This window comes from Aulonocara stuartgranti (assembly GCF_965226115.1).
Source record: "Aulonocara stuartgranti genome assembly, chromosome: 2".
In the NCBI taxonomy this organism is placed as follows: Eukaryota; Metazoa; Chordata; class Actinopteri; order Cichliformes; family Cichlidae; genus Aulonocara; species Aulonocara stuartgranti.
Window position 1 is genome coordinate 2,339,224 of NC_138940.1, and position 24,421 is coordinate 2,363,644.

At 42.9% G+C, this 24,421-nt stretch overlaps 1 protein-coding gene across 2 annotated transcripts; it reads left to right on the top strand.

The window, feature by feature from the left end:
- Window positions 1-974: 974 nt before the first annotated feature.
- Window positions 975-23,437, top strand: hars (histidyl-tRNA synthetase). 2 transcript variants are annotated; one of them, XM_082550109.1, is made up of 14 exons: window positions 1,034-1,165; window positions 2,485-2,847; window positions 2,967-3,053; window positions 3,853-3,972; window positions 10,365-10,460; window positions 10,704-10,829; window positions 12,974-13,081; window positions 13,152-13,250; window positions 17,302-17,395; window positions 17,658-17,785; window positions 18,206-18,478; window positions 18,583-18,699; window positions 22,630-22,776; window positions 22,880-23,437. In XM_082550109.1, exons 2-14 carry the CDS (start codon window positions 2,743-2,745, stop codon window positions 22,934-22,936), a joined length of 1,557 nt encoding a protein of 518 aa, XP_082406235.1. In that variant the 5' UTR covers window positions 1,034-1,165; window positions 2,485-2,742; the 3' UTR covers window positions 22,937-23,437. The 2 variants fall into 2 exon arrangements, with proteins under 2 accessions (XP_082406236.1, XP_082406235.1); XM_082550110.1 differs by lacking the exon at window positions 2,485-2,847 and having other exon boundaries at window positions 975-1,165.
- The last annotated feature ends 984 nt before the right edge of the window (window positions 23,438-24,421 follow it).

Here is a 24,421-nt window from a genome sequence, read left to right on the forward strand (position 1 = left end):
GGATACACATAACACAGACAGTGAGAAGTAAAACTCATCGTCTTACCAGATGTTATATTCTGTAAACTTAAAATAAACCCCTGAAATTAGAGTTTAATGGGCTGCTGTTAGTCCTTGTACAACGGGTGCGCAGCTCAATTGACCCATCGGGGTCCACCAGGCAAATGCTCAGTATGACAGACAGTCATAACCCGAAGAAGAGAGAGCGCATTCTTAAATTTCTCTTAGAGTGACAGCTGTGCATCGCAGGACTTTTCTGACTGCAGGTGCACAAACAAAGTGATCAGAACGACTTTGATAAACAAAATCTATTCTAATCCAGCTAAAAGAAACCTTATTCTAAAATCATTTGAAATTGGGACAATTAAGGTTATACAAAGAAAATGTATTTCACTCCCCCTTCCTCCTAAAGTAATGGAATCAATTTCAAGGTCATAAACTTGGTGTCCCCAACTAATGAATTCCTGTCTGCCAAAAACAGATTACCGGTATTTGCCAAAAAGTGATTGTAACTAAGCTATAAATAACTTGTTGGTCTATAATATGTGAAAAAGATTTCAAAAATATCCCTCATGAATGATATCAAGTCATCTTGAGCCACCAACAAGATTCCTGTCACAAGGTAGAAGCTGCAATTAGTTTTTGGCAGTGACTTTTATATATCCTTTATGCTGTTAAAAATCTCTTTGACATTAAAATGTATTTTTTAAGAGTAATCTGACCAAAAGGAAAGCAGAAAAGGCAACAAATATAACAACAGTTACAGTAAACATATTTTAAGTGACCGGATCGGTTATAATGTATGTCCCTAACACAGAGTAATAAAGATACTTGAAATGCAGGAAACTTTGAATTTCATGTATAACCCCTTTGTAAATCCTGTTTACTGAAGTCTATTTACCAATATAAGTAAAGAAATTACACATAAAAAGACACACGGGAACATCACGAATGATGAATCGGAAGTTGCGTTTATTTCCGTTTCCGTTTTATGCTCCGTTGACAGTTACAAGTCCGTATGTGCTGTAGGTAGCCGGTGAAGTAGGTAGCGCTATAAAACCATTTAGAAAAAGCAATGGAAGACAAGGCTCAGATACAAGAAGCGATTAAAAGTCAAGGGGAAGTCGTCCGGAAGTTAAAATCAGAGAAGGCGAGCAAAGAGCAGGTCCGTACTAAGATTTACTCTTAATATTAATTATGATGTTAAGACAAGTGAGTTACAGCATGCTGCGCCATGCTTCGGCATTTTAACTGATTGGTTGTTTGCTAGCTAGATTAGCTATATAATACATGTAGAAGGTTTTCATACTCGCAGTTTAGCTCTCGGTCTTGGAATACATGCTGTTAGCATCTGACTCAGTACTGTCTAATATGATTATTAATCAGTTCTCATTTCGACATAGATTATGCTCAATAACTTGGCTTTCCGAAAAAATGGAAGGCGCTTATATTTAGAAAACAATATCCGCTAAATTCAGGTTTCAGGGAGAAGGAGACTACACTTCCCAAAAGCCAGTTTTTTTTATTCCACCATAGAGTTAGCTTACAGGAAAAGTCCTGCGCTCTAATCGGTCCGGCCTCCTTCATTCAGCCCAGTTAGCTAGCGGATGTTAACATGCATGTTGGCACCTATTATGTAATGAATTAACGAATTAGATAACAATGATATAGCTTTTTATTTTCTTCACGGCTTTAAAACGTGGATTTTCAACGTTCTTATTCTCGTTATGGAAATGTGTAAGGAGAGCTGATGCAATAACACGCATGCGTTAACACGGGCATTATCAGAGCCTGTGACCACTGAGAATATGTAGCTGATACCACAATAAATGCCAAATGTATGGGACGGTGCAGAAGCGTTTACTATTAGCAAACACTAAGACGATCAAGACATCTTCTAGGGGCCAGTGTTTGTTTTAGCCCGTCATAAATCCTCGTAGAACAACATGAATTAAAAACGTGCCCTTTGTGTTATTCAGGAATCTTCTAGACTGGACCATAGAGCATATTCTTATTTCTCAGAGAAGATGCCTTAGCCGAGTCGTTCAGACAGCAGTCTCATCCATTTCCTGTCTTTTATCTGAATTGTTTGATGTTAGTTCTGACTCGCTTTATGAAAATGACACCATAGAGATTTATTGAGACTAAGTTACAAATGCTTGCTGACAGGTAGAGTTTGCTAAATGCAATAACAGGTTAAAGCAGCAACAGTAGACATGTTAACCAACTTTTTGTGGCTGTGGACAATAAGTGAAGGAAAGCGCTATACAAATACAGGGGAAAAAAAGGAATCATAGATTTTTTTAAACAGTTCAAGAGGTGCATCTGTGCACTTGTTGTCTAAATCAGTTTTTATCACATTAGTGAAAGACTTTGTTTGCCGGGTGGGTGGGGGGCTGTTGGGCTGCTGTGATTGACTTGCTGCATCTCGTGTTCTGTTCTCCTCACTGTGGTGATGATGCATCATGCCCCACCCTCTCCTAGTGATAGGGTTGCTTACCACTTTTCTCCTGTTCTTCCTGCCTGACCTGTGGTGACCTTGGCCTGTCACACGATTCATCATCTCCACCATCTACTTCACCGTCTGGTTAACCCAACCCTCCTGACTGGCTGCTGCGGCTGGCTCTGTACAACACCACTGGATTATGCTGCACTCTTGATGCACTCTGATCTTTTTTTGGTCCTACTTTACTTTTTTTTTTTTTTGAAATCCATACCATTTTCCTGCACTGTGGAATAACCATGCTGGGCATGATCTGGGTTCGTGCCTGCTCCGCTCTGGTGGGCTTTCGGGCTCCCACATGTGTCCGATCTCTTCACTCTTTCCCTGGGATCACTGTGGCTCAGGTAGGCTGCTGTCCATGTGTTTATTTGACAAGATGTATTCATAATTTTTCACGCTACAGTTGTTAAATACAGTATAAAACCTCTGAACACTTTATATTTTGTTCTGTGTTCTCATGCAGATTGATGAAGAGGTAGCTAAACTGCTGGCACTAAAGGCTCAGTTAGGAGATGATGGCAAAACCCAATTTGTCCTTAAAACACCAAAGGTAAGATTAAAGTACTGTTGTATTTAAGGAAATACACGTTTATATTTACAGAATATTCTGTGGCACAGGCCTGGTATCGTCTGTATTAGGACAAGACAAACACAACCATTTAACTTTATGTCACATGTGTAAAGCTTATCTTACTATCTCAGCAGGACTTGGTGGAATAAAAGGAGCTCTCAATGGCAAAGTACCCGCTACCTTTATATTCGGGCACATACCATTTGATTAAAAGCTTGTTGTAAGTAGAAGCAGGCGTAGCTTTGGTTACAGAGAAGCCTGTCTGTGAGATCATTGGCACCAAGTGGCTGCATTATAATTAAAAAAATATAATAGCTCTAGATAGCTTGTTACCAAAGATCAGATCAAAGAACCCCTTCATAAGAGTGGGTTTAACGAATCAAACTTTAGTGTCGGTAGTCAAAAATGCAAGGATCAGACTACCCCAAATTGTGTCATCAAAGTACATGATGCTTTATGTGGATATCTGCTTATCCTTTAATCAATCACATCTCTTCTAGAGGACCAGAAAATGTCTGTATGGTAAGCTTTCCAATGGTGTGTTACAACCCCAGTGGCTCTAAGTTAGATTTCTTTTTAATGTAAAAAGTTACATGGATTCAGTCACCCAGGCCTAGGACAGCGACCATTTACAACCTCTGGTAGGCTGAGTGGTTACTGGTTACCGCACGGTGAAATCTGTTACAAAGAGGATGCTGAACAAAAAAATGACAACAAACAACAAGTGCATACATATTCTCACAATAGAATTATTTGATTGACAATGTGTGTTTGTCAGGGAACGAGAGACTACAACCCCAAACAGATGGCCATCAGAGAAAAAGTCTTCAACACCATCATCCGCTGCTTCAAACGACATGGAGCCGAGACCATCGACACACCTGTTTTTGAACTAAAGGTAGAGTTTGACTTAGTTTAACAAGTTTGCTGCTTGAAAAATAGGAATGGGCATCGGGTATTAGTTCTTTTAGCAAACCGGTTCCCAGTAGTTCAATTCCTTGGAATTGTTAGTCTGCCAGACTCTCAATCCCGCTTATCGGTTCCACTCGTACTTATGCTACAATTAGCTGACTACTTTCATTTTTATTGCACAAAAGAACCAGAGCGCAATGGTGAAGTGCAAACTGCATTCAGGACCGAAACAACAGCTAACTGCTAAATAACGAAGTTGTGCCGCTAACACAACTTCGGCTCTTTGCAAGCACCTATCCGGTCTTTAAGTGATGACGTGATGAATCCTGCTTCCGGGCCCAAACTACCCTGTGTTTAATGACGCTTTTGTGTTTTTAACATGTTTTAATGCTTTGTATCTTGTTCTATTTAATCTCAAAAGCCCCTAAAAACAGTCAGTGATCACTGTCGGCCTCTCTCGGTTTTTATTACCGCTATTCATTTTAAAGCTCAGCTTTTAAAACCATCGGGAACCCTCAAGTTAACTTTTATCGAGTGGAAAAAAGTTAACGTTCATCCTCCAGCTTCACTGTTTATGTTACGCTAACATAGCTGTGTCGCTAGCCACCACGTAGGACATCGTTATATACCAGCTAGCCCAACTTCAGTAACCCTACAAGTGTCACTGCTGTTTACTTTCATTTATGTTGGAAGTGACAGCAGAGCTGTACGTTTGAATTTTGTCAGAAATCCCTCAGTCAGAACATGCTACATCATGTTTAGGTGGTAAGTAGCGAGCTAACTTCCTGCTAACTTCTAACTCCGTTAAATGTATTAAATTCTGTTTTCATGGATGCCTGGATGTTAAACTTAAGGCTATTGTTAAACTGGATATTAAGAGTTTTACTCTCAGTGATGCCGCAGTGTTCGTTTGACTTTGGGCCCAGACACAGCTAATGACGTCAGGCTTAAAGGCCGGATACAGACAGTGTGCTAATCAGTTTTCAGTTTTATTTGTCATATGCAAGTTAGCACAGGGTCAACATTGCAATGACATGTATTTGACGAGCAGAAGACAGTCACTCAGCAGAATGGTACAGTAGAAAAAAAATGGTTAAGAGCAAAATATTAATAAAATATAGTAAAAGAAAAAAGATTAACAGTTAACAGACTAAATATGTATATATTGGGGTGCAACGATACACAAAATTCACGGTTCGGTTCGATACTTTGGTGTCACGGTTCAATATTTTTTCGATACAAAAAAAAATGTTCATGCTTTTTTAATTTGTCATTTATTAAAATTATAAATATATATTTTAACTCAAAAATACAGTTTTTAAATTTAATGTTGCTGAAACAACAAAATAATAAAAAAATAAAAAAATAAATCTGACGGAGAAATCACTCATCTTTGGAAAAGAGAGTTTATTACAGAGAAATGGCTCTTTCAAAATAAAAGCTATACTATACGCTTCTTCTGGGCTATATTCTCAGCAGCATATTAAACATATCAGGTCCCCATAAGGAGAATCCTGTGCTAACGGCTGTCTAAATGACTCGGGTAAAGTTTGTAGCATGCGTGCTTGTTGTTTTTGTCTGCTTCCACTTGTCTTTGCACTAGGATGATGTCGGAGTAAATGTGCAGTCATATTCGTTGTGTTCCCACTAGTGCTGTCAGCGTTAATCTGAAATGACGTTAACGCCACAACACGGCAAATCTCCGTTAACGAGCTACCGCGGATAGACCCGTGCGTGGGGCTGGACGGCGTCAACACGTTAACGAGCTAACTGCGCTAACGCACTAGCTCCCACCAATGTAATTGAGCATTGCGTGGCACATCCAACATACTGTTTTACTTTAGTCCATGACGCGCTTACCTTCATACGTCACATGAAAACCAAAATAGTTCCAAAGGCCAGATCTGAATGAGGGTGGGGGAGGTTCAATTTGCCATGTTGCAAGGAGAGCTTAACTTCTGTCTCGCTAGCTTGCCCTGCGCTCAGGGAATCTGCGTTCGACTACTCCGCCTAGGCTGCACTGTCGAGCGCAGATCCACTGAGCGCTCAACACAGACAGCATCGTCAGAAGGAAAGTTGATAAAATAAATAAAAAATTTTGTATTGTTTGATACATATGGGTACCGAACCGAAAGCACTGTATCGAATGGTTCAATATCGATACGAGTATTGTTGCACCCCTAATAAATATATAAATATATGTACACACTAGTGATTAAATAAAAAAAATCTTAAATAGGAATGTGACGGGGGGGATATTGCACAGTGGCAGGAATGAGCAGCAGTACAGACTGAACAGTTGGTACAGTATTGCACATTTTCTGCCTAATATAAATACCAATAAAGTGGAGTGACCAGTGCAGATTGTGCAGAGTACTTGTGAAGCTGCAGGGTAGCTTCTGAGTGCGTCCTGTGGACTGTGTTGTGTGTGTTTAAGTGTTGTGGTTGAGGTGTCGTATGGCTCGGTGGTAAAAACTGTTTTTGAGTCTTGTAGTCCGAGCAGACAGACTCCTGTAACGTCTGCCAGATGGTAACAAGGAGAAGAGCTGATGTGCTGGGTGGCTGTGGTCCTTGATGATGCTGTGTGCTTTGCGGAGGCACCGTTGAAGATAAATGTCCTGAATGGCAGGAAGCCTCGTGCCAGTGATGTGCTCTGCTGCCTTCACCACCCTCTGTAGTGATTTCCGGCTGCTGGCAGAGCAGCTTCCGTACCAAACTGTGATGCAGCTCGTCAGTAAGCTCTCGACTGCACACCTGTAGAAATTTGAGGTGATATTCGCGTTCATGTCAAACTTCCTCAGCCTCCTCAGGAAGTCGAGTCGCTGGCGAGCTTTCCTGATAGCAGTGTCTGTGTGAAGGGTCCAGGAGAAATCCTCGGTGATGTTGACTCCAAGGAATTTGAAGCTGCTGACCCTTTTGACCTTGACACCGTTGATGTGGATGGGCTGGTCTTCCCTGACTGGTCGTTTCCGGTAGTCCACTATCATCTCTCTAGTTTTGCTGATGTTGAGAGTCAGGTTATTTTCCAGACACCACTCGTACAGCGCCATCACCTCCTCTCTATAGGCCGTCTCATCGTTGTCTGTGATGAGGCCTATGATCGTTGTGTCATCTGCAAACTTGATGATGGTGTTGGACTCATGTTTAGCAACACAGTTGTGTGTGAACAGGGAATAAAGGAGGGGGCTAAGCACACAACCCTGTGGCGTTCCTGTGTTTAGGATGAGTGATGAGGAGGTGTGCTTACCAACTGTCACCACCTGGGGCGTGTTTGTGAGGAAGTTTAGAATCCATCTGCAGATCGGTGTTCCCAGCCCAAGGTCGACGAGCTACGAGGCAAGTTTTGAGGGGATGATGGTGTTAAATGCCGAGCTGTAGGGCTGCCACAAACGATTATTTTGATAGTTGACTAGTCACCGATTATTTTTGCGATTAGTTGACTAATCAGATCATCATCCATTGGACGTAAAACTACAGCTTATTGCACCAGCAGCATCTGCTCTTATATAACTATCATTAGCTTACAGCTTGAAGTGTTTAAGGTGCTAACTAACAATAAAGACAAGATGATAGTTTATTCAATTTTAATGAAATTTGCAGATTGTTTCGGTGAAGTTTAATAAACTCCTTGCTATCTAAAATATAACAGGACACCGGAGTAAATTCTCCAGCGTCTCACACTTCTGATAATCAGCTGTCTGCTTGATGTTTATTCAGCTGTGTAAAAACTTTAATCTCAGCCAAACCGATTTACTCAGGAACAAGTAAAATACTAAAGAAAGCCAAACAATAACATTTTAAGTTATCTAAGTGACTCATATATCATGTTTAACCTGAGTAGCGAAAGACGGCGGTGGGTTTGAAAACGATTTGCCGGGAGTCCGGTGTTCTCACGGCTCTAGTTAGCCTAGCCCCCGGCTAGCTATCGAGCTAGTGGGTAACAGACGTCTCCGAAAACTTCGGAGTGCTTTTGAAAATATGTGGTGTCCTGATAAACTGAGCAGATATTTGAGGTTTACACAGCTACATTCTCGCCTGAAAATATGTTAAACGTTTATTTTGTGACCCAGAAAGAATAATAAGAGTAATATTAAAACTAACTAGCTGCCGCCATTGTTGGAAACTAAGCAGGGTGGTGCTATGAATTTTGGGACACAGCTACTTCTTCTTCTTCGGGGTTTAACGGCAGCTGGCATCCTTGTACATGCAGTGCTGCCATCTTCTGTTTCAGTCCGTTATTACACTCTTAAATCCTGCTACTTATTCCTGCGTCTTTTGGGATCTAACAAAGCTTCAAACGACGCGTCGACTATTAAATTAGTCGTCGACGATTCTGATAGTCGACGTAATCGTGACTAGTCGACTAATCGTGGCAGCCCTACCTAGCTGTAGTCGATGAAGAGCATTCTTGCATATGTATTCCCTTTTTCCAGGTGAGTGAGGGAGGTGTGCATTGCCAGGGCGATGGCATCCTCTGTGGTTCTGTTTGTCCGATAGGAGAACTGAAGAGGGCCCAGTATGTCAGGGAGGGAGGAGCAGATATGACCTTTGACCAGCCGCTCGAGCCACTTCATGATGATGGATGTCAGTGCAACAGGACTGTACTCATTCAGACAGGAGACCACAGATTTCTTGGGAACGGGAATGATGGTGGATGTTTTGAGGGACGTGGGGACCACTGAGTGCCTCAGGGAGAGGTTGAAGATGTTGGTGAACACCTCTGCCAGCTGGTCGGCGCACACTCTGAGAGGCCGGCCTGGGATGCCGTCCGGTCCCGGAGCTTTGTGAGGATTGACCCTTTTGAAAGACCATCTTACAGCTTCTGTTTTGAGAGTTAGTTACAGCCTCACTGTCCTCATGAGGGTAGAGGATCTGCTCTCTGTTGTCTGCATCAAAACGAGCATAGAAGTTGTTAAGCTCGTCTGCAGCTTAACAACTTCTCGTCCAAATTCCCCGGAATTTGGATATATGCGGACGGTGGTTTTAGTGATGGTATCGTCCATGCATTTTCCAATATATCCAATGGCAGAGTCTGTGTAAAGTGTAAAGTGTGCGTGTTAGTCCCCATAGGGAAATAGTTCCTCTGCATTTAACCCATTCACCCAGTGAAGCAGTGGGCAGCCACCAGTGCAGCGCCCGGGGAGCAGTGTGTAGGGACGGCACCTTGCTCAGGGGTACCTCAGGGTAGCCGTTCAGTGGAGTCGAACCCCCGACCTTCCGATCATGGGGCCACCACTCTACCTACTGAGCTATCCCTGCCCTGTGAGTTCATTGATGTTGCCATCAGCTGCATCCACAAATATCTGCCAGTCAGTTGTCTCAAAGCAGTCCCAGCTCAATAAAGGCAGCGTCAGGATTTTAATTCTCAGGTCCAATAATGATGTCATACAGTTCGTCCACAGCCGAAGCTTTATCAGCGTGTGGGGGAATGTAAACAGCTGAGAGGAGAACTGAGCTGATCTCCCTCGGGAGGTAAAAAGGCCTGACTTTAATGCTCAGCAGCTCGAGGCTCTGAGAGCAGTAAGTTTTTAAGATACACACATCTCTATCCCACATAGAGTTAACCATAAAGCACACCCCTCCTCCCCTTTTCTTGCTTGAGTCCTTCGTTCGGTCTCCCCGGTAAACAGTGAATCCATTCAGCGTGACGGTGCGGTTGGGGATGCTGGGCTCCAGCCACGTCTCCGTGAAGGCCAGAACGCAGCAGTTCCTGATGTCTTTTGGGTGTTTAATCCGTGCAGGCAGCTCGTCAAGTTTGTTGTCCAGAGACTGGAGATTTGCGAGCAGGATGCTGGGCAGAGTTGGCTTGCCGTTTCTCTGTCGGGATCGGCTCAAAACTCTGGCGCGTTTCCCACTCTTTGTTTTCCCACGGCGTCGCGCAAGTAAACAAAGGATCCCAGGCATCCACGGTGTCGAAACCTGCTGTAAAGTCCGAACTGGCTGACGAACATTGCTCCAAAAGCGTTTGTCCGTCATACCGCGTATATGATCGCGCTGTGCGCACAGAAATAGAAAGCAGTACAAAATAAATAATAACATTTTTGCTGAGATGACTGGGAGCTCTTGGCCGCCATCTTATGGCGCAACCGGAAGTCAAGTTCCTCGATTGCTTTAAAGCTTTGTGCTGTTGACTTTGTGTTTATACCTGTTGTTAGCTAGGATTTGTGTTGGTGTGTAGCCTATAGGTTTATATTGTTAAATGTTAATTATGAGAATTATATATCACATATTCTGTGTGAGACATTATTTTTGACACACTGATCACAAGGAGGTGAAATGCCTTCAACATTCACAAACATTTGACCACACAGCACGCAATTGATTTGCAGGAATGTGGAACACATTGCACGGAAGTGACCTATTTGTCTGTTTGCACAGGAAACATTGACGGGGAAATATGGAGAAGATTCCAAGCTCATCTACGATCTCAAAGACCAAGGAGGAGAGCTGCTGTCCCTCAGATATGACCTCACTGTATCCTTTAAATAGACACAGCCAACTGTACTGTTCTCATTCATGCATTTCCACAAAAATGTTAGAAAGGATTAAAAGAGTGGTGGTACTTTAGACTGAGCATTCAACAGAGTCAGAATACGCAGTTAAATGAACGGGGCTTCTTATTAACCAAGTGCAGCTTGTGAAAAGGTTACATTGTCATGAAAGTAGCAATACATTGTTACTCTGTGGTGTTGTTATTCTTGACCCGCCCTCTTTCAGGTACCATTTGCCCGCTACCTGGCCATGAACAAGATAACCAACATCAAGCGTTATCACATTGCTAAGGTCTATCGTCGTGACAACCCAGCCATGACCCGGGGACGTTACAGAGAGTTTTATCAGTGTGTAAGTCAACTGCAGATGGCATGGACTGAGTTCTTTTTCATAGCATTAATTTTGTCTCACTATGGGAATATCTACTCTGACCTCATCAGAAGGTCAAATATCACAGCTCCCTATAGGCTGGCTCAGTGATGCCTGTGTGAGGAGGGGCGAGGGGTCCCCTATATAATCTTGATTCAAGCAGAAGCCGTTGACAGCCCTGCTGTTTGTGCTAAACTGACACTGTCCATGAATTTTAGTGCAGAACGCTCTGTTCCCTACATGCCAGTGTATAGTAGCTCACAAGCAGTAGCAATACAGTCCTGTAGGTAGTCCGGGTGTTTGGTAGCAATGCTTTTACTCCAAAGCATCGTAGCAACACTTTACTAATAAGGCACTGCCAGCATCACCAACAGGAAGCATTCACGCGTTCAACACTCATTAGCAACAGCGCTTAATGTAGAAACTGCCCAATATGCAGCAAAACCTCCAGAAAAGTAGCACTACCTTTCACTGCTAGGATTCAAAGTCCACTAGCTACCCGAGGCTACAGCTAGCTACCCGAGGCTACAGCTAGCTACCCGAGGCTACAGCTAGCTACCCGAAGCTACAGCTAGCTACCCGAAGCTACAGCTAGCTACCCGAGGCTACAGCTAGCTACCCGAAGCTACAGCTAGCTACCCGAGGCTACAGCTAGCTACCCGAAGCTACAGCTAGCTACCCGAAGCTACAGCTAGCTACCCGAGGCTACAGCTAGTGTCACTACCCGATCCGTACCGGAAACCCGATCCGTACCCCGCATGCGCAAATCTTACGTCACTTCCTCTCTTTGCCAACATTGCGACATTCAATATATTTGAATGACACGGTTAGCGCCCAGTTAGCTCCTAGCATTTCTCAGCAGCTCTGCCTCCTTTTCGACTACCGGGACATTTAAACAATGGATAATCCGTATGCAAACAAATTCATGCTTTTCTCCTCAACAGAGAGCGTCCCCCGATTGAACAACAGTGCCGTAAAATAAGAAGAATGGCGCCTAATTACAGAGTTAATAATACAGACTTTGTAATGTGTCACGTGAAGATTCAGCAGCCAGATGAAGTGTTTACTGACAACTGACAGTGATAGCGCACATCATCATCATTATTCCAACAATCCTCTCCACACAGACGAGCATAAACACACTCGACTGTCACTAAATCAAATTTAACACACGTTTGTAATGATGCTAATTCAGTTTACAATAGGGTTTATTCGCTCAGTCAGCAGGTGGCAGTATCCTCGTACACTGGGGAGTAAACTGCCATTAAACGAAGAGAAGAAGACGAAAACCCCTGCACATGCGCGGTACGGATCGGAGAGTCCTGATCCGTAACTATCTTTTTATTTTTTGTTTTCGTCTACATTATATTGAAATGTTTCATTATGGGAAACATTTTAAGAGATACTTATTATTCTTAACATCTTAACAGATACTCTGACCCGTAACTATCGTAAAACGCTTCAACCGGAAGTAGACACCTTTCGTGCATGCGGGGCACCGATCGGGTTTCCGGTATGGATCGGGTAGTGACAGCTAGCTACCCGAGGCTACAGATGTGGAAAACTATTGTTGAGGAGTAGCAGGTGGTTGGTGTACTTTGGTAAACGGTCACTGCTCTGATGCAATAAAAAAATGTGACTGTTAAATGCTGTCCACACTCCTTTCCCTGATCGCCATGGAGTGCTTCAGAAGGGTCGTCGAGGCCCACATAAAGGATTCCATCAATGTCACTGTGGGCTACAGGAAAAAACGTTTTTGCAGATTGTTCCTGGCTCAGACTCGGGTGCAAAAAGTCTCAACCTGAGCTTCCTCCTCTACAATTTGGTCCTGGACTTCTTAACCAGCAAAATCCACAACATCTCTTCCTCCTGCATCATCCTCAGCACTGGCTCCTTCCAGATCTCTGTATTAAATCTCACCTTCCAGGTCACCCTGCTGACATATGACGCCAGAGCATCAAAGCTGTCGTACAGTCTTTGTAGATGATGCAACACTTTGCACAATACATTTTTATGTATTTTATCTATTGACTATTTCAGTTTACACTGACATCTGCTGCTCGTCACCACTGATGACTGACTTAGAAGTGACAAGGTTAACATGTGTGTTTGTGTTTGCGTTTCAGGATTTTGACATAGCAGGGCAATACGACGCCATGATCCCAGATGCTGAGTGTCTAAAGATTGTACATGAGATCCTCAACGAGCTGGACCTCGGAGACTTTCGTATTAAGGTTTGTCACTTAGTTGAGCTGAGTGCTGCCGTGGTGAGTGAGTCTCTCTAACCACATCTTCTACATGCAGGTGAACGACCGACGCATCCTTGATGGAATGTTTGCGGTGTGTGGCGTTCCAGATGACAAGTTCCGAACCATCTGTTCAACGGTGGATAAACTGGACAAGGTACTGAGGCTTACTGCAGTGAACATCCAACTCTTCTAATCACTATACTCAGTTCTCCTGACCCTCGTACTTATGAGAATGTTGTCAGTTGTCAATATTCAGAAACCAGTATTGTGGAGGTAAAAAGGAATGGCATTTTTATTTGTGACACCTCTGATGTAATCTAACAGCACTGTAAGCGTCTCCTTGGAGAGCTGCTATGTTGATGCCATTTGCATGAAAATGTTATGTGCAGCTGCTCAACAAGAAATAAGAAGTGAGATTAATCAGATGTGACTCTGGATCAGATCCGCCTCAGATGTACCACAGGCTCAGAAGAGTAGGTCCAGATCGGAAATCACTTACAAAACAGGATTGGACTGGATCAGGATGGATGAACCTCAGTGTGTGAAGAGGACTCTCCATTTACATGCACAAACTGGAGTCTATTAGATAGATATGATACAAACCACTGCAGTGCAGTACCTGTAATACCTGCAGCATGTTCTAATCGCTCTAATAGGATATTATGGTCGACAGTATCGAACGCTGCACTGAGGTCTAGCAGGACAAGCACAGAGATGAGTCCACTGTCAGAGGCCATAAGAAGATCATTTGTAACCTTCACTAAAGCTGTTTCTGTGCTGTGATGAGCTCTGAAACCTGACTGAAACTCTTCAAATAAGCCATTCCTCTGCAGATGATCTGTTAGCTGTTTGACAACTACTCTTTCAAGGATGTTTGATATAAAGGAAGGTTGGAGATTGGCCTATAATTAGCTAAGACTGCTGGGTCTAGAGATGCTTTTTGAGTAAAGGTTTAACTACAGCCAGCTTGAAGGCCTGTGGTACATAGCTGATTATTAGAGATAGGTTGATCATATTTAAGATCGAAGCATTAATTAATGGCAGGACTTCTTTGAGCAGTTTTGTAGGAATGGGGTCTAAAAGACACGTTGATGGTTTGGAGGAAGTAATTATTGAAGTTAACTCAGAAAGATCAATTGGAGAAAAAGAGTCTAACTTAACATCAATGGTACTAAGAGTAGCTGTAGATAATATTACATCTGTGGGATGATTATTGGTAATTTTTTCTCTAATGATAAAAATTTTATTTGTGAAGAAGTTCATGAAGTCATTACTAGTTAACGTTAAAGGGATGGTTGGCTCAAAAGAGCTCTGACTGTTTGTCAGCCTGGCTACAGAGCTGAAGAGAAACCTGGGGTTGTTCTTATTTTCTTCAATCAGTGATGAATAGTAAGATGTTCTGGCTTTGCGGAGGGCTTTCTTATAAAGCAGCAAACTATTTCTCCAGGCTAAATGATGATCCTCTAAATTTGTGACACGCCATTTCCTCTCCAGCTTACGAGTCATCTGCTTTAGGGTACGTGTTTGAGAATTATACCACGGAGTCAGGTACTTCTGATTTGAGACCTTAGTTTTCACAGGAGCTACAGTATCCAGAGTCGTACGTAGTGAGGAGGTGAAATTATTAACAAGATGATCGACCTCTGGAGCAGCGTTCAGATAGCTGCTCTGCTCTGTGTTGGTACAGGGCACTGAAGATGATAACAGTGGGTGGATTATATTCTTAGGATGTTCTTGACAGACGTCTTTGCAACCATCTAACTTCACTTAGGAAAACATTTGCACATCAAGAAAGATTCTTCTTCAGCCACTTTAAAGCCCTTTGAGTGCCCGGTCAGTAGAATAGTGCTATATAAGAACCGGTCCATTTACCATTTATTTACCAAGAACTCAAATATTTACTGATTAGAGCATTTTAATGATTTATAATCCTGTCTTCCATGCACTTGAGCAGCTCCTCAGTGTATGATGAAATAGATGCTGTAAGATGAAGAGATATTAGCCACAAATGGTAAATGGCCTGTATTTCTATAGCGCTTTACAGTCATCCACCCATTCACACAAATGTCATTGATTATCACGGTTTAGAGAAGTGTGTTTGCATTTGTGCAATTATTTTGAACTGTGGGTGCTGATTTTAAGTACAAGTAGCAGTGATGTCCCGTCTGAAGCTGAAGCTCCAGTGCGTGCCCAAAAAACGAACACACTGCTTCAGAAGCCCTGTGCCGAGGCGAGGGTCGTCTGAAAAGAGTCACGTGATTGATGACATCTGAAGCTTCATTTGTCAAACCCCCGATTCAGTGGTTAATGACGAATTGAAGGGAGGATAAGAAGGACAGACGCAACAACATTGTCATCCCCTATGTAGCCGGTGTATCAGAGACACTCAGGAGAGTTTTCTCCAAGCATGACATCCCAGTGCATTTCAGACCCAGCAACACACTCAGACAGAAACTGGTTCACCCGAAAGACAAAACACAAACTTAACAATGTGGTGTATGCTGTACAGTGCAGCGAGGAATGCTCAGACCTCTACATTGGAGAGACCAAACAGCCACTTCACAAGCGCATGGCACAACACAGAAGAGCCACCTCCACAGGACAAGACTCAGCAGTCCATCTGCATCTAAAGGTCAAAGGTCACTCTTTCGAGGATGCCAATGTTCACATTTTGGACAGAGAGGACAGATGGTTTGAAAGAGGAGTGAAAGAAGCATTTATGTCCACTGTGAGCGACCATCTTTGAACAGAGGCGGGGTTTACGACACCAACTGTCTGCCATCTATAATCCAGTTTTGAGATCCTTCCCAGACGCCTTAACGCCCACTCACATCCTGGGCCATCTGACCTCAGGAATTCGCATGATAAGGTGGGGCCAGGTTTCACAATGAACACACCCGAAACTCTGGTTGATTGGGACCCACACCCAGTTTACACCTTGGCTCAGGCGATTAGAGGATCATCAGGGGTCCTTTTGTCCCTCTGTGGGGGGAAACTCCCACTAGGTTTATCATTTGACCTTAGAACTGAAGAAGCTTCTTGGATGAGAGGTGAAACATCTTCAAGTAACTTAAAGAAGTCCAGACGCTTTTCTTTGCAAGCTCCTTTGACTACGATGACCTGGATGACTGAGAACCTTCACAGACATAACGAATTGAATCATTGGTGATTTTTTTTGCGACAGATAGCGAACTAGTGTGCGACATAATGAGAGTTATAATTTGTAAGAAAACACAGCTGCAGTATATCTAAACGTATCACATGGAGGCAGGGACTTCACTGCACAAGCATACTCCCAACCTATTGTAACATCGTGTTGTACTTAATTAAAAAAAACAAACACTATATATTAATACAAAACATCAAGAAGTCCCAAGCAGAGGGAGAACACACCATGGTGCATGGTTACATGAGGAAGGTAAAAAGCACCACATCAGCCCGATGTCAGACTGAACTGTCACATTATCATGTTAAACAGAAGCTGTCATTTCAGCTCTGAGTGGCCAATCATAATGCAGCACTTCACTTCAAGTTGTAGATTCAAGCTGCTCGTCATATTTTTGGCACCAGGTGTCACCAAAGAGCTCTGTGTTGAACCGTCTTTAAATACAAGGCTCAGTGCTTCGGTGCTTGGCAGGTTATGATGAGGGTGTGGCTTATCAGCAGATGGGTATAACTAGTGCTCCACAGAGCTGCCATGTTATGTTGGTAAATATAACAAACGTGGACTGTGCTGTAGTCCCGTCTATGCCTGCAATGATTGCAGCCCTGCTGCTCACGGTCATTCGTTACAAGGCTGCTGAGCGTTTCTCCATCTCTCACCTCTTTTTACTCACCGTGTGTTTATGCACCACTCTGACATTAGTCATTAGTCAAACACACAACCGGTCACAGGAGATGGACTACCCGAGAGATGGACTACCCGAGAGATGGACTACCCGAGAGATGGACTACCTGAGAGATGGACTACCCGAGAAATGGACTACCTGAGAGATGGACTACCCGAGAGATGGACTACCTGAGCCTGGTTAAAAGGGAGTTTTTCCTTCTTCTGTCACCAAGTGCTCACACAGGGTCATCTTCATGTTGGTTTTTTTCTGCATTATTGTTGGGTCTTTATGTTACACTATAAAGCACCGTGTTGTTGTGGTTTGGCGCTATATAAATAAAGTTGAATTGAAATCCTTACCCGTGTCCTCCTCTAGATGTCCTGGGAGGACGTGAAGAAAGAGATGGTGAATGAGAAGGGCCTGTCAGAGGAGGCTGCCGACCAGATTGGGGAGTACGTCAGCATGCAGGGTGAGACTGTGCCCAACATCCACACAGCTGATGTCTGTAGAACAATCAGCGTGACCTGAACTGTCAGCTGTTCAGCGGAGGCATTTTTTAGCTCTTTTTCTTCAGCATCAAATAAAATGTGGTCCAAGCTTATGCTGCACTCCCACAGACTCAGAAACACAACATTAAACATTTTATCTTGTACCACCACAATGATGAAATAGAGCATGCCAAGGGAATCGCTTGTGCAACACACAGACTGACTGTGCTGGATGTAATGCAGGTGGAATGGACCTGGCTGAGCGCCTCCTTCAGGACCATAAAATGTCTCAGAGTAAGCAGGCCTGCGCTGGCCTCTCAGACATCAAACTGCTCTTCAAGTACCTACAGCTCTTCCATGTCACAGACAAGGTGAGAAACTGATCTTGGATTTCTCTGGTATAGGATTCCAGTATGAGTGCTCTATAGCAATGATCTGGTTTCCATGTGGACAAAAAAGGTTTTATACTGGTCATGCAACCCTGTGAAAAACTAGCACACCCTTACTGGTTTTCAGGGTTTTCCATTAGGTCATGGTACCTGGTACCATTAGCATACTAATTATGTCACGGGACGCTCGGCCATGTTGCTATAGCAACAATCACGCACTTTAGGTGGTACTCGATTGTAAGTGAAAACCAGTCGATCCGAGTTGAGTGAACCTTGGCAAGTGAATCCGAGCAGGTAAATGGAAAAGGGGCTTTTGTTTCGTCTCTCTGTTGTTTTTCTTTGTTTTTCCGTTCTTCATTCTTCCCTGCCTGGATACGGACTTTGAAATTCTGCCTTCTCTAGGTGGTGTTTGACCTTAGTCTGGCCCGGGGTCTGGACTATTACACTGGAGTGATCTATGAAGCCGTGCTGACTCAGGCAAGCGCAGTCTCAGCCGCTAATGAAGCTCAAAACGGCGCCAATGCAGAAGAGAGTGTGAGCGTGGGCAGCGTGGCGGGAGGGGGCCGATACGATGGCCTGGTGGGCATGTTCGACCCCAAGGGGAGGAGAGTCCCCTGTGTGGGTGTCAGCATAGGTATCGAAAGGATCTTCTCCATCATGGAGCAGAAGGCTGAGGTAATGTCTCGCCTGATATCTGTGAAATAAAATTTAAGCTGGAGCAGCTTTACTGTTCTGTGAATGATGCACAAGTTCAACAGTGACATGGTTTTATTGTTCAGGCCTCACCGGAGAAGGTGCGCACCACAGAAGTTCAGATCATGGTGGCATCTGCTCAGAAGAACCTGCTGGAGGAGAGACTGCAACTCATCTCTGAGCTCTGGAATGCTGGCATCAAGGTAGGTGTGTGGCAGGGGGTGTCAGGACAGATCAGGGGGGAGATACTGTCAACAACCCCACCCTAAGAGTTTGGGTACCTTGTGTATCCACCAGGGGGAGCAGTGTGGCTGCTTTATCCGGTCTTTAAGTCTGACTTCATCAGCTGTTTCTGTGTCCAAACTGCTTCAGCTCCCAAAGTCAAACGAACACTGTGGCATCACTGAGAGTTAAACACTGTTTAAATTCATCTTTAATCATCAGTGTTGCTGCTTTACCAGGTGTAACAATTAAGTTTAACATCCGGGCATCCATGAACACAGAAGTTATTACATTTAACGGAGTTAGAAGTTAGCAAGCAAACAATTTATTTATATAGCACTTTCAGAACAACTCCCAGCTGAACACCAAGTAGTGTACACTTGACATGCCAGAAATGATACACAAAATAAGTTAAAATAAAATAAAGTTAGCAGGAAGTTAGCTCACTAGTTTGCACCTAGACATGACGTAGCATGTTCTTACTGAGAGATTTCTGAAACAATTCAAACGTACAGCTCTGTTATCACTTCCAACATAAATGAAGACAGAAAACTAAACAGCAGTGACGTTTGTAGGGTTACTGAAGTTTGGCTAGCTGCTATATAATGATGTGCTACGTGATCGCTAGCTACACAGCTATGTTAGCGTAACATAAACCACAGGTTCCCAAAGTGTGTGTGTGTGTGGGGGGGCAGAGCCATTGCAGGGGGGGCGCGGTATGAAAAGAAAAAAAGAACACTTGGACACTGCTAGCATCATGGACAAGTGTTTGATGGGGCGCCTACAGAAACGCAAAGCAGGAGATGAAGCGTCGCTGAATATGTTTCCAAACCAAAGACTAGAAAATATGGTGAAGCAAATCTTCCCTTTGGCTTCACCAGGATTGGTTTTCCCTGCGTCGGGAGCAGCGCTGGGCTCTTCAAATCACGGACAAACAGGATCCCACATTCTTGATCTTTAGTTCACAAACACTTGTTGTAATGACTAACTACTCCTGACATGTTGGAGATGTTTGCTCTTTATACAGTAAAGTTACAGCAGGATACAAATAACATCAGGCTGATCCTGCCACGATTTGTTCCCCGGTTCAAACAAACAGGATCCCACAGCTGTTTATGTTTTTGAACCCATTTTGCACAGAAAAGCATTTGTTTTAAAAATGTATTGATGTTGAACATTATTACACAGGAAAAAACAACTACACGTAAAATAATCACACGGTGACGCCTCTGCCTTTGTAAATGGAGGGACAGTAACTGTGTGTAAGCCTGTAAAACCTGCAGACAGTCAGATTAACAGTATTTCGTCTCTATCATTCTGCAGTTCATCTCATGTAAACAATAACGTGGCCACAGCGTGACGTGGAACAAAACACATACCTTTGGCGTTGCGTGACGAACTCTGTATTCCTCGTCCACACGTAAACACAAAAAAGGGTTTTAAAAAATCTCCGTTTTCGGTGACTCGAAACGGCGTTTAAGTGTGGGCGAAACAGCTGCGCTTTCAAAAATACCCGTGTAGGTGCGGACGCAGCGTGACAGAGTTAGTAGTTTACTTTCTTACTACCTGCAGGTTACTTGTATTTGCTTAATTGTTTACTGAATGTTTGAGGTGTGAAATAAACTGCAATGGAGCAAAATATGGGCGTGTGTGGTTGGAGGATGTGTTAGTGCGTGCGTGCACGTGGGGAGGGGGGGCGCGAACATTTTTCTTGTAAAACAAAGGGGGCCCAGCAAAAAAAGTTTGGGAACCACTGAAAGATACAAAACATGAAAACATGTTAAAAACACCACAGCCTTAACAAAGACTGAAGCAGGGTTGATATGTCATCACTTAAAGACCAGATACTGCAGTCATAATTATGATGGAGTCATTATGTTCAAGCCTGTCTTAATGAGCAGGCCAGCTGCTCTCCATCCCCACAGACTAATATTTTTTAAACTATGCAATCAAGAAATTATTAACAACTGGTGGAAGCTTTTTAAGAGTGACAATGAATAAATAAACACAACACATAAATCAACAATTTTAAGGGCAGCTTTCACAGACAGGTAAGACAGCCCGGTCATTAGCATTACAGCACATGTCCGTGTTGTCTATTGACCAGCGATCGACTACGGTGGTGTGAAAAAGTGTTAGCCCCCTACCTGATTTACTGTATGTTTGTCACACGTGAATGTTTCAGATCATCTAACAAATTTAATGTTAGACAAAAATAGGGCTGCTCGATTATGGCAAAAATGATAATCACGATTATTTTCACTGAAATTGAGATCGCGATTATTTGACGATATTTATTGAACCCTTTAAGACCTACTATAGAACCAAGTCCGCCAGAGCTTATATTATTTTTTTGACATGCTGTAGTGCCATTTGTGGGAGCATTTCAAGTTGCTATACATCAATACAACTGTTATAGCCCATATTTTAATAATATGTATGCATTAAGTCCATAGTAATTACATTAATTGCAAACAAGTGCAATAAACTACAAAAAAATTGAAAATCGTTTTTGTTTTTTTACATATATTTCTACTTGGAGAAATTTAAGAGGCTTATCCCTCAAAACTTTAAATACAAAAAAAGTTGCAAAAAATAGTTTACAGCAACAGGAAATTTATTTTGAGTGTCTTCATAGTTTTATTTTGGAGATACAGCAATTTTTATATACTGCAGGAAAAACAAAAAACAATCCTATGATGCAAATTTGCAAAGAAAACAGCATGTGCATCAAAATAAACTATTTCCAGCAGTGCAATATGAGTCCTAAGCATCCCAGCAACTATTCAGAAAAGTCAAACATGACTTATAAAAACACCAGTATAGGCTTTTAAGGCCTACAAGTAAAAAACTAGATTTTCTGCGAAAATGACGTCACTTCTGGTTTCGGGCAGGAAATGCGACAGTTCACGTTGACGTCTTTTTCAAAGTGGGAAGTGTTAAGAACAGCTGATGGATCGGCAAAGCGTGTTTCTGGAATATTGTTTTTGTTGCTGCAAGTGCTTTTTATGCAATTTTTGCAAAGCTTTATGTGGAACGAAACCATGACCGAGGACAAGCTGATGGCATCAGATGTAAGTACAACTCCTCCGGTTTCATATGCAAAACAAATTATTGTGCTAGCTTAGCGGTTCAGGTTCTACAGGGATTTAAAAATAGTTACACAAAACGGAGCATGCTGCTCTGACCGGCTTTAAAGGGTTAACAATAACAATGTGTTGAATAATGACTTTAAAAAATAATATAAAATAGTGTGCAAATACTGATAACAGTGCAAATGTTTGCAATATAAGAAATAAATGAAAAATGTAAACATCTATGTTTAGTGAACTTTGCAGTGTTGCTCTGTGGTGCAGCTACTACATCCTAGCAAAGTTTACACACTGTGTCTACTTGATCCACGTCTGACTGAACCCATAATGTTTCCACACCACTGAAGTTTTGTTTTTTTACCTCTTTTCAGCCAACAGCAGTCACTCTCCTCTCCAAATAATTCTGCTTAGCTTTCCGAGCTTCCCTCGGGTCCTCTTAATTGTTGTGACGCGTGTTCGAAATGGAGAGCGGTGCGCTTGACTTACCACACGGAGCAGCGCGAGAGTAAAGCATGAGGGAGGGGCTAATAATCGGCTCAGTCATTTTTAATGATCGTTGAAAGCCCAGATCGTAATCGTGATTAAAATTCGATTAATTGAGCAGCCCTAGACAAAAATATTACAAACTGCATTTTGTGTTTACTTATATCATCTTTGTCTAATATTTAAATTCGTTTGATGATCTGAAACATTTAAGTGTGACAAACAGGAAAAAATCAAAATCATGAAGGAGGCAAACACACCACTGTATGTGTACTGGTGAGATGACATCGGAACAGTAAAGAGCGTGTGTGTGTGTGTGTGTGTGTGTGTGTGCAGGCTGAGGTGATGTACAAAAAGAACCCCAAACTGCTGAGTCAGCTGCAGTACTGTGAGGAAGCAGGAATCCCCCTCGTGGCTATACTGGGAGAACAGGAGCTGAAGGATGGAGTGGTGAAGCTGCGTGTAGTGGCAACCAGAGAGGAGGTATGATGCACGCACACCAAGTCATTGTAATTACACACATAAAGAAATGCTCACACACACGTCACGTTATCTTGCTGCCCCCCCCCCTGCTGTTTGTGCACAGGTCGATATATCCAGAGCAGATCTTATCAGTGAGATCAAGAGGAGAACTGAGGCTTAGCCGCTTCCTGCTTGTTTAGCCATAAACCAGCCACGTTATCTCATGGGCTCTTCAGAACTGTGTACAGAATTCCTTCCCTGGTCCACTACAGAGCAAAGACACAGCAGCCATGTGGACTGGTGTTACACAGCATGTGGTGCTCATGAGCACAGCAGGAAGCTAACAGGGAACATGTTTAAATGAATGATGTTGCTTGTAATGTGCTTTCGGGTGTGTAAAAGATGCCTCACTCGTTGTCATTGTTCACATTGTTCAGTAGGGTCTCTGGTGAAGAGATGGTAGATGTAAATCACACCAAAACAGTCAGTGCACTATTTAAAAAAAATACATAGGAGGATAGCTGTAGTGTTTAAGACCAAGACTGAGAAAATGTTACACATTTGTTTTCTACATGAATCACGTCATGATTTACTGCAGTTACAGTTCTAAGAATGCTCCTGTCTGTATAAAATATCCTGTACTGCCCAGTGTCTCAAATAAAAAGCTTACATTTTGCTCAAACCTGGGAAAAGCTTCTGGTTTCCACATCTGTGAGAATGTGAAGGTCCTCTTGGATGAAGACGATGCTCCCACCACCAAACACCAAGCTGCCAACTTTACATGTGTCTTTTAAAGGGCTTAAAAAAGTCCAATAGAATTACTCTGCTGATAATGTGCTGGGGTTGTCCTTAAGCAGCATCATTAGAAGGCACAGCATTTCATTGCTATGCAGCTGCATTGACACCTGACGCTGTGCAATGGGCACACTGATGGTTTTGAACCTCGTGGTCAGCTCAGTACTTGGGATGCGTTTCCTCTGGGCACTCGTGTGCTAATCCTGCAGCAGTGCATCTCAAAATACGAAAATATTGTGACGCTCTATGTATTTCAGAAAGATAAACTTGATCACCACAACCTCAAGAGGCTCATCGTGAAAGTAGATCCCAGCTGTCTTTGCTAATTATGGATGTTTAGTGGGCTTTAGTGAAGGTGACAAATGATCGTATGGCCTTTGACAGTGGGCTCATCTCTGCTTGTCCTCCTAGACCTCAGTGCAATATTTAACACTGTTGAGCATGCTGTAGGTGCAAACAGATTTACTCCAATTTGGTCATGTAAATGGAGTGGTCTTCAGTTCTGTGCTAGTACCAATTCTGTCCATTACGCATGCTTTCCTTAGGCAGTATCACTGGAAGGCACAGCATATTCATTGCTATGCAGCTACCCAGCTTTAACTATTAAAGCCAGATGACACACACCATATTAGTTAGGCTGCAGGGATGTCTTAAAGATAAACATGTGGATGACATTGAATTTCCTGCTTCTAAATTCAGATAACACTGAGGTTATTGTACTTAGTCTTAAAAACCTTAGAAACATGGTATCCAACCACATACTTAATGTGGATGGCATTACTTTGGCTTCCAGTAACACTGTGAGGAACCTTTTTAGTCATTTTTGAGCTTCTTGAATGTGCATGTTGAAGAGTTATGTAGGACTGCTTTC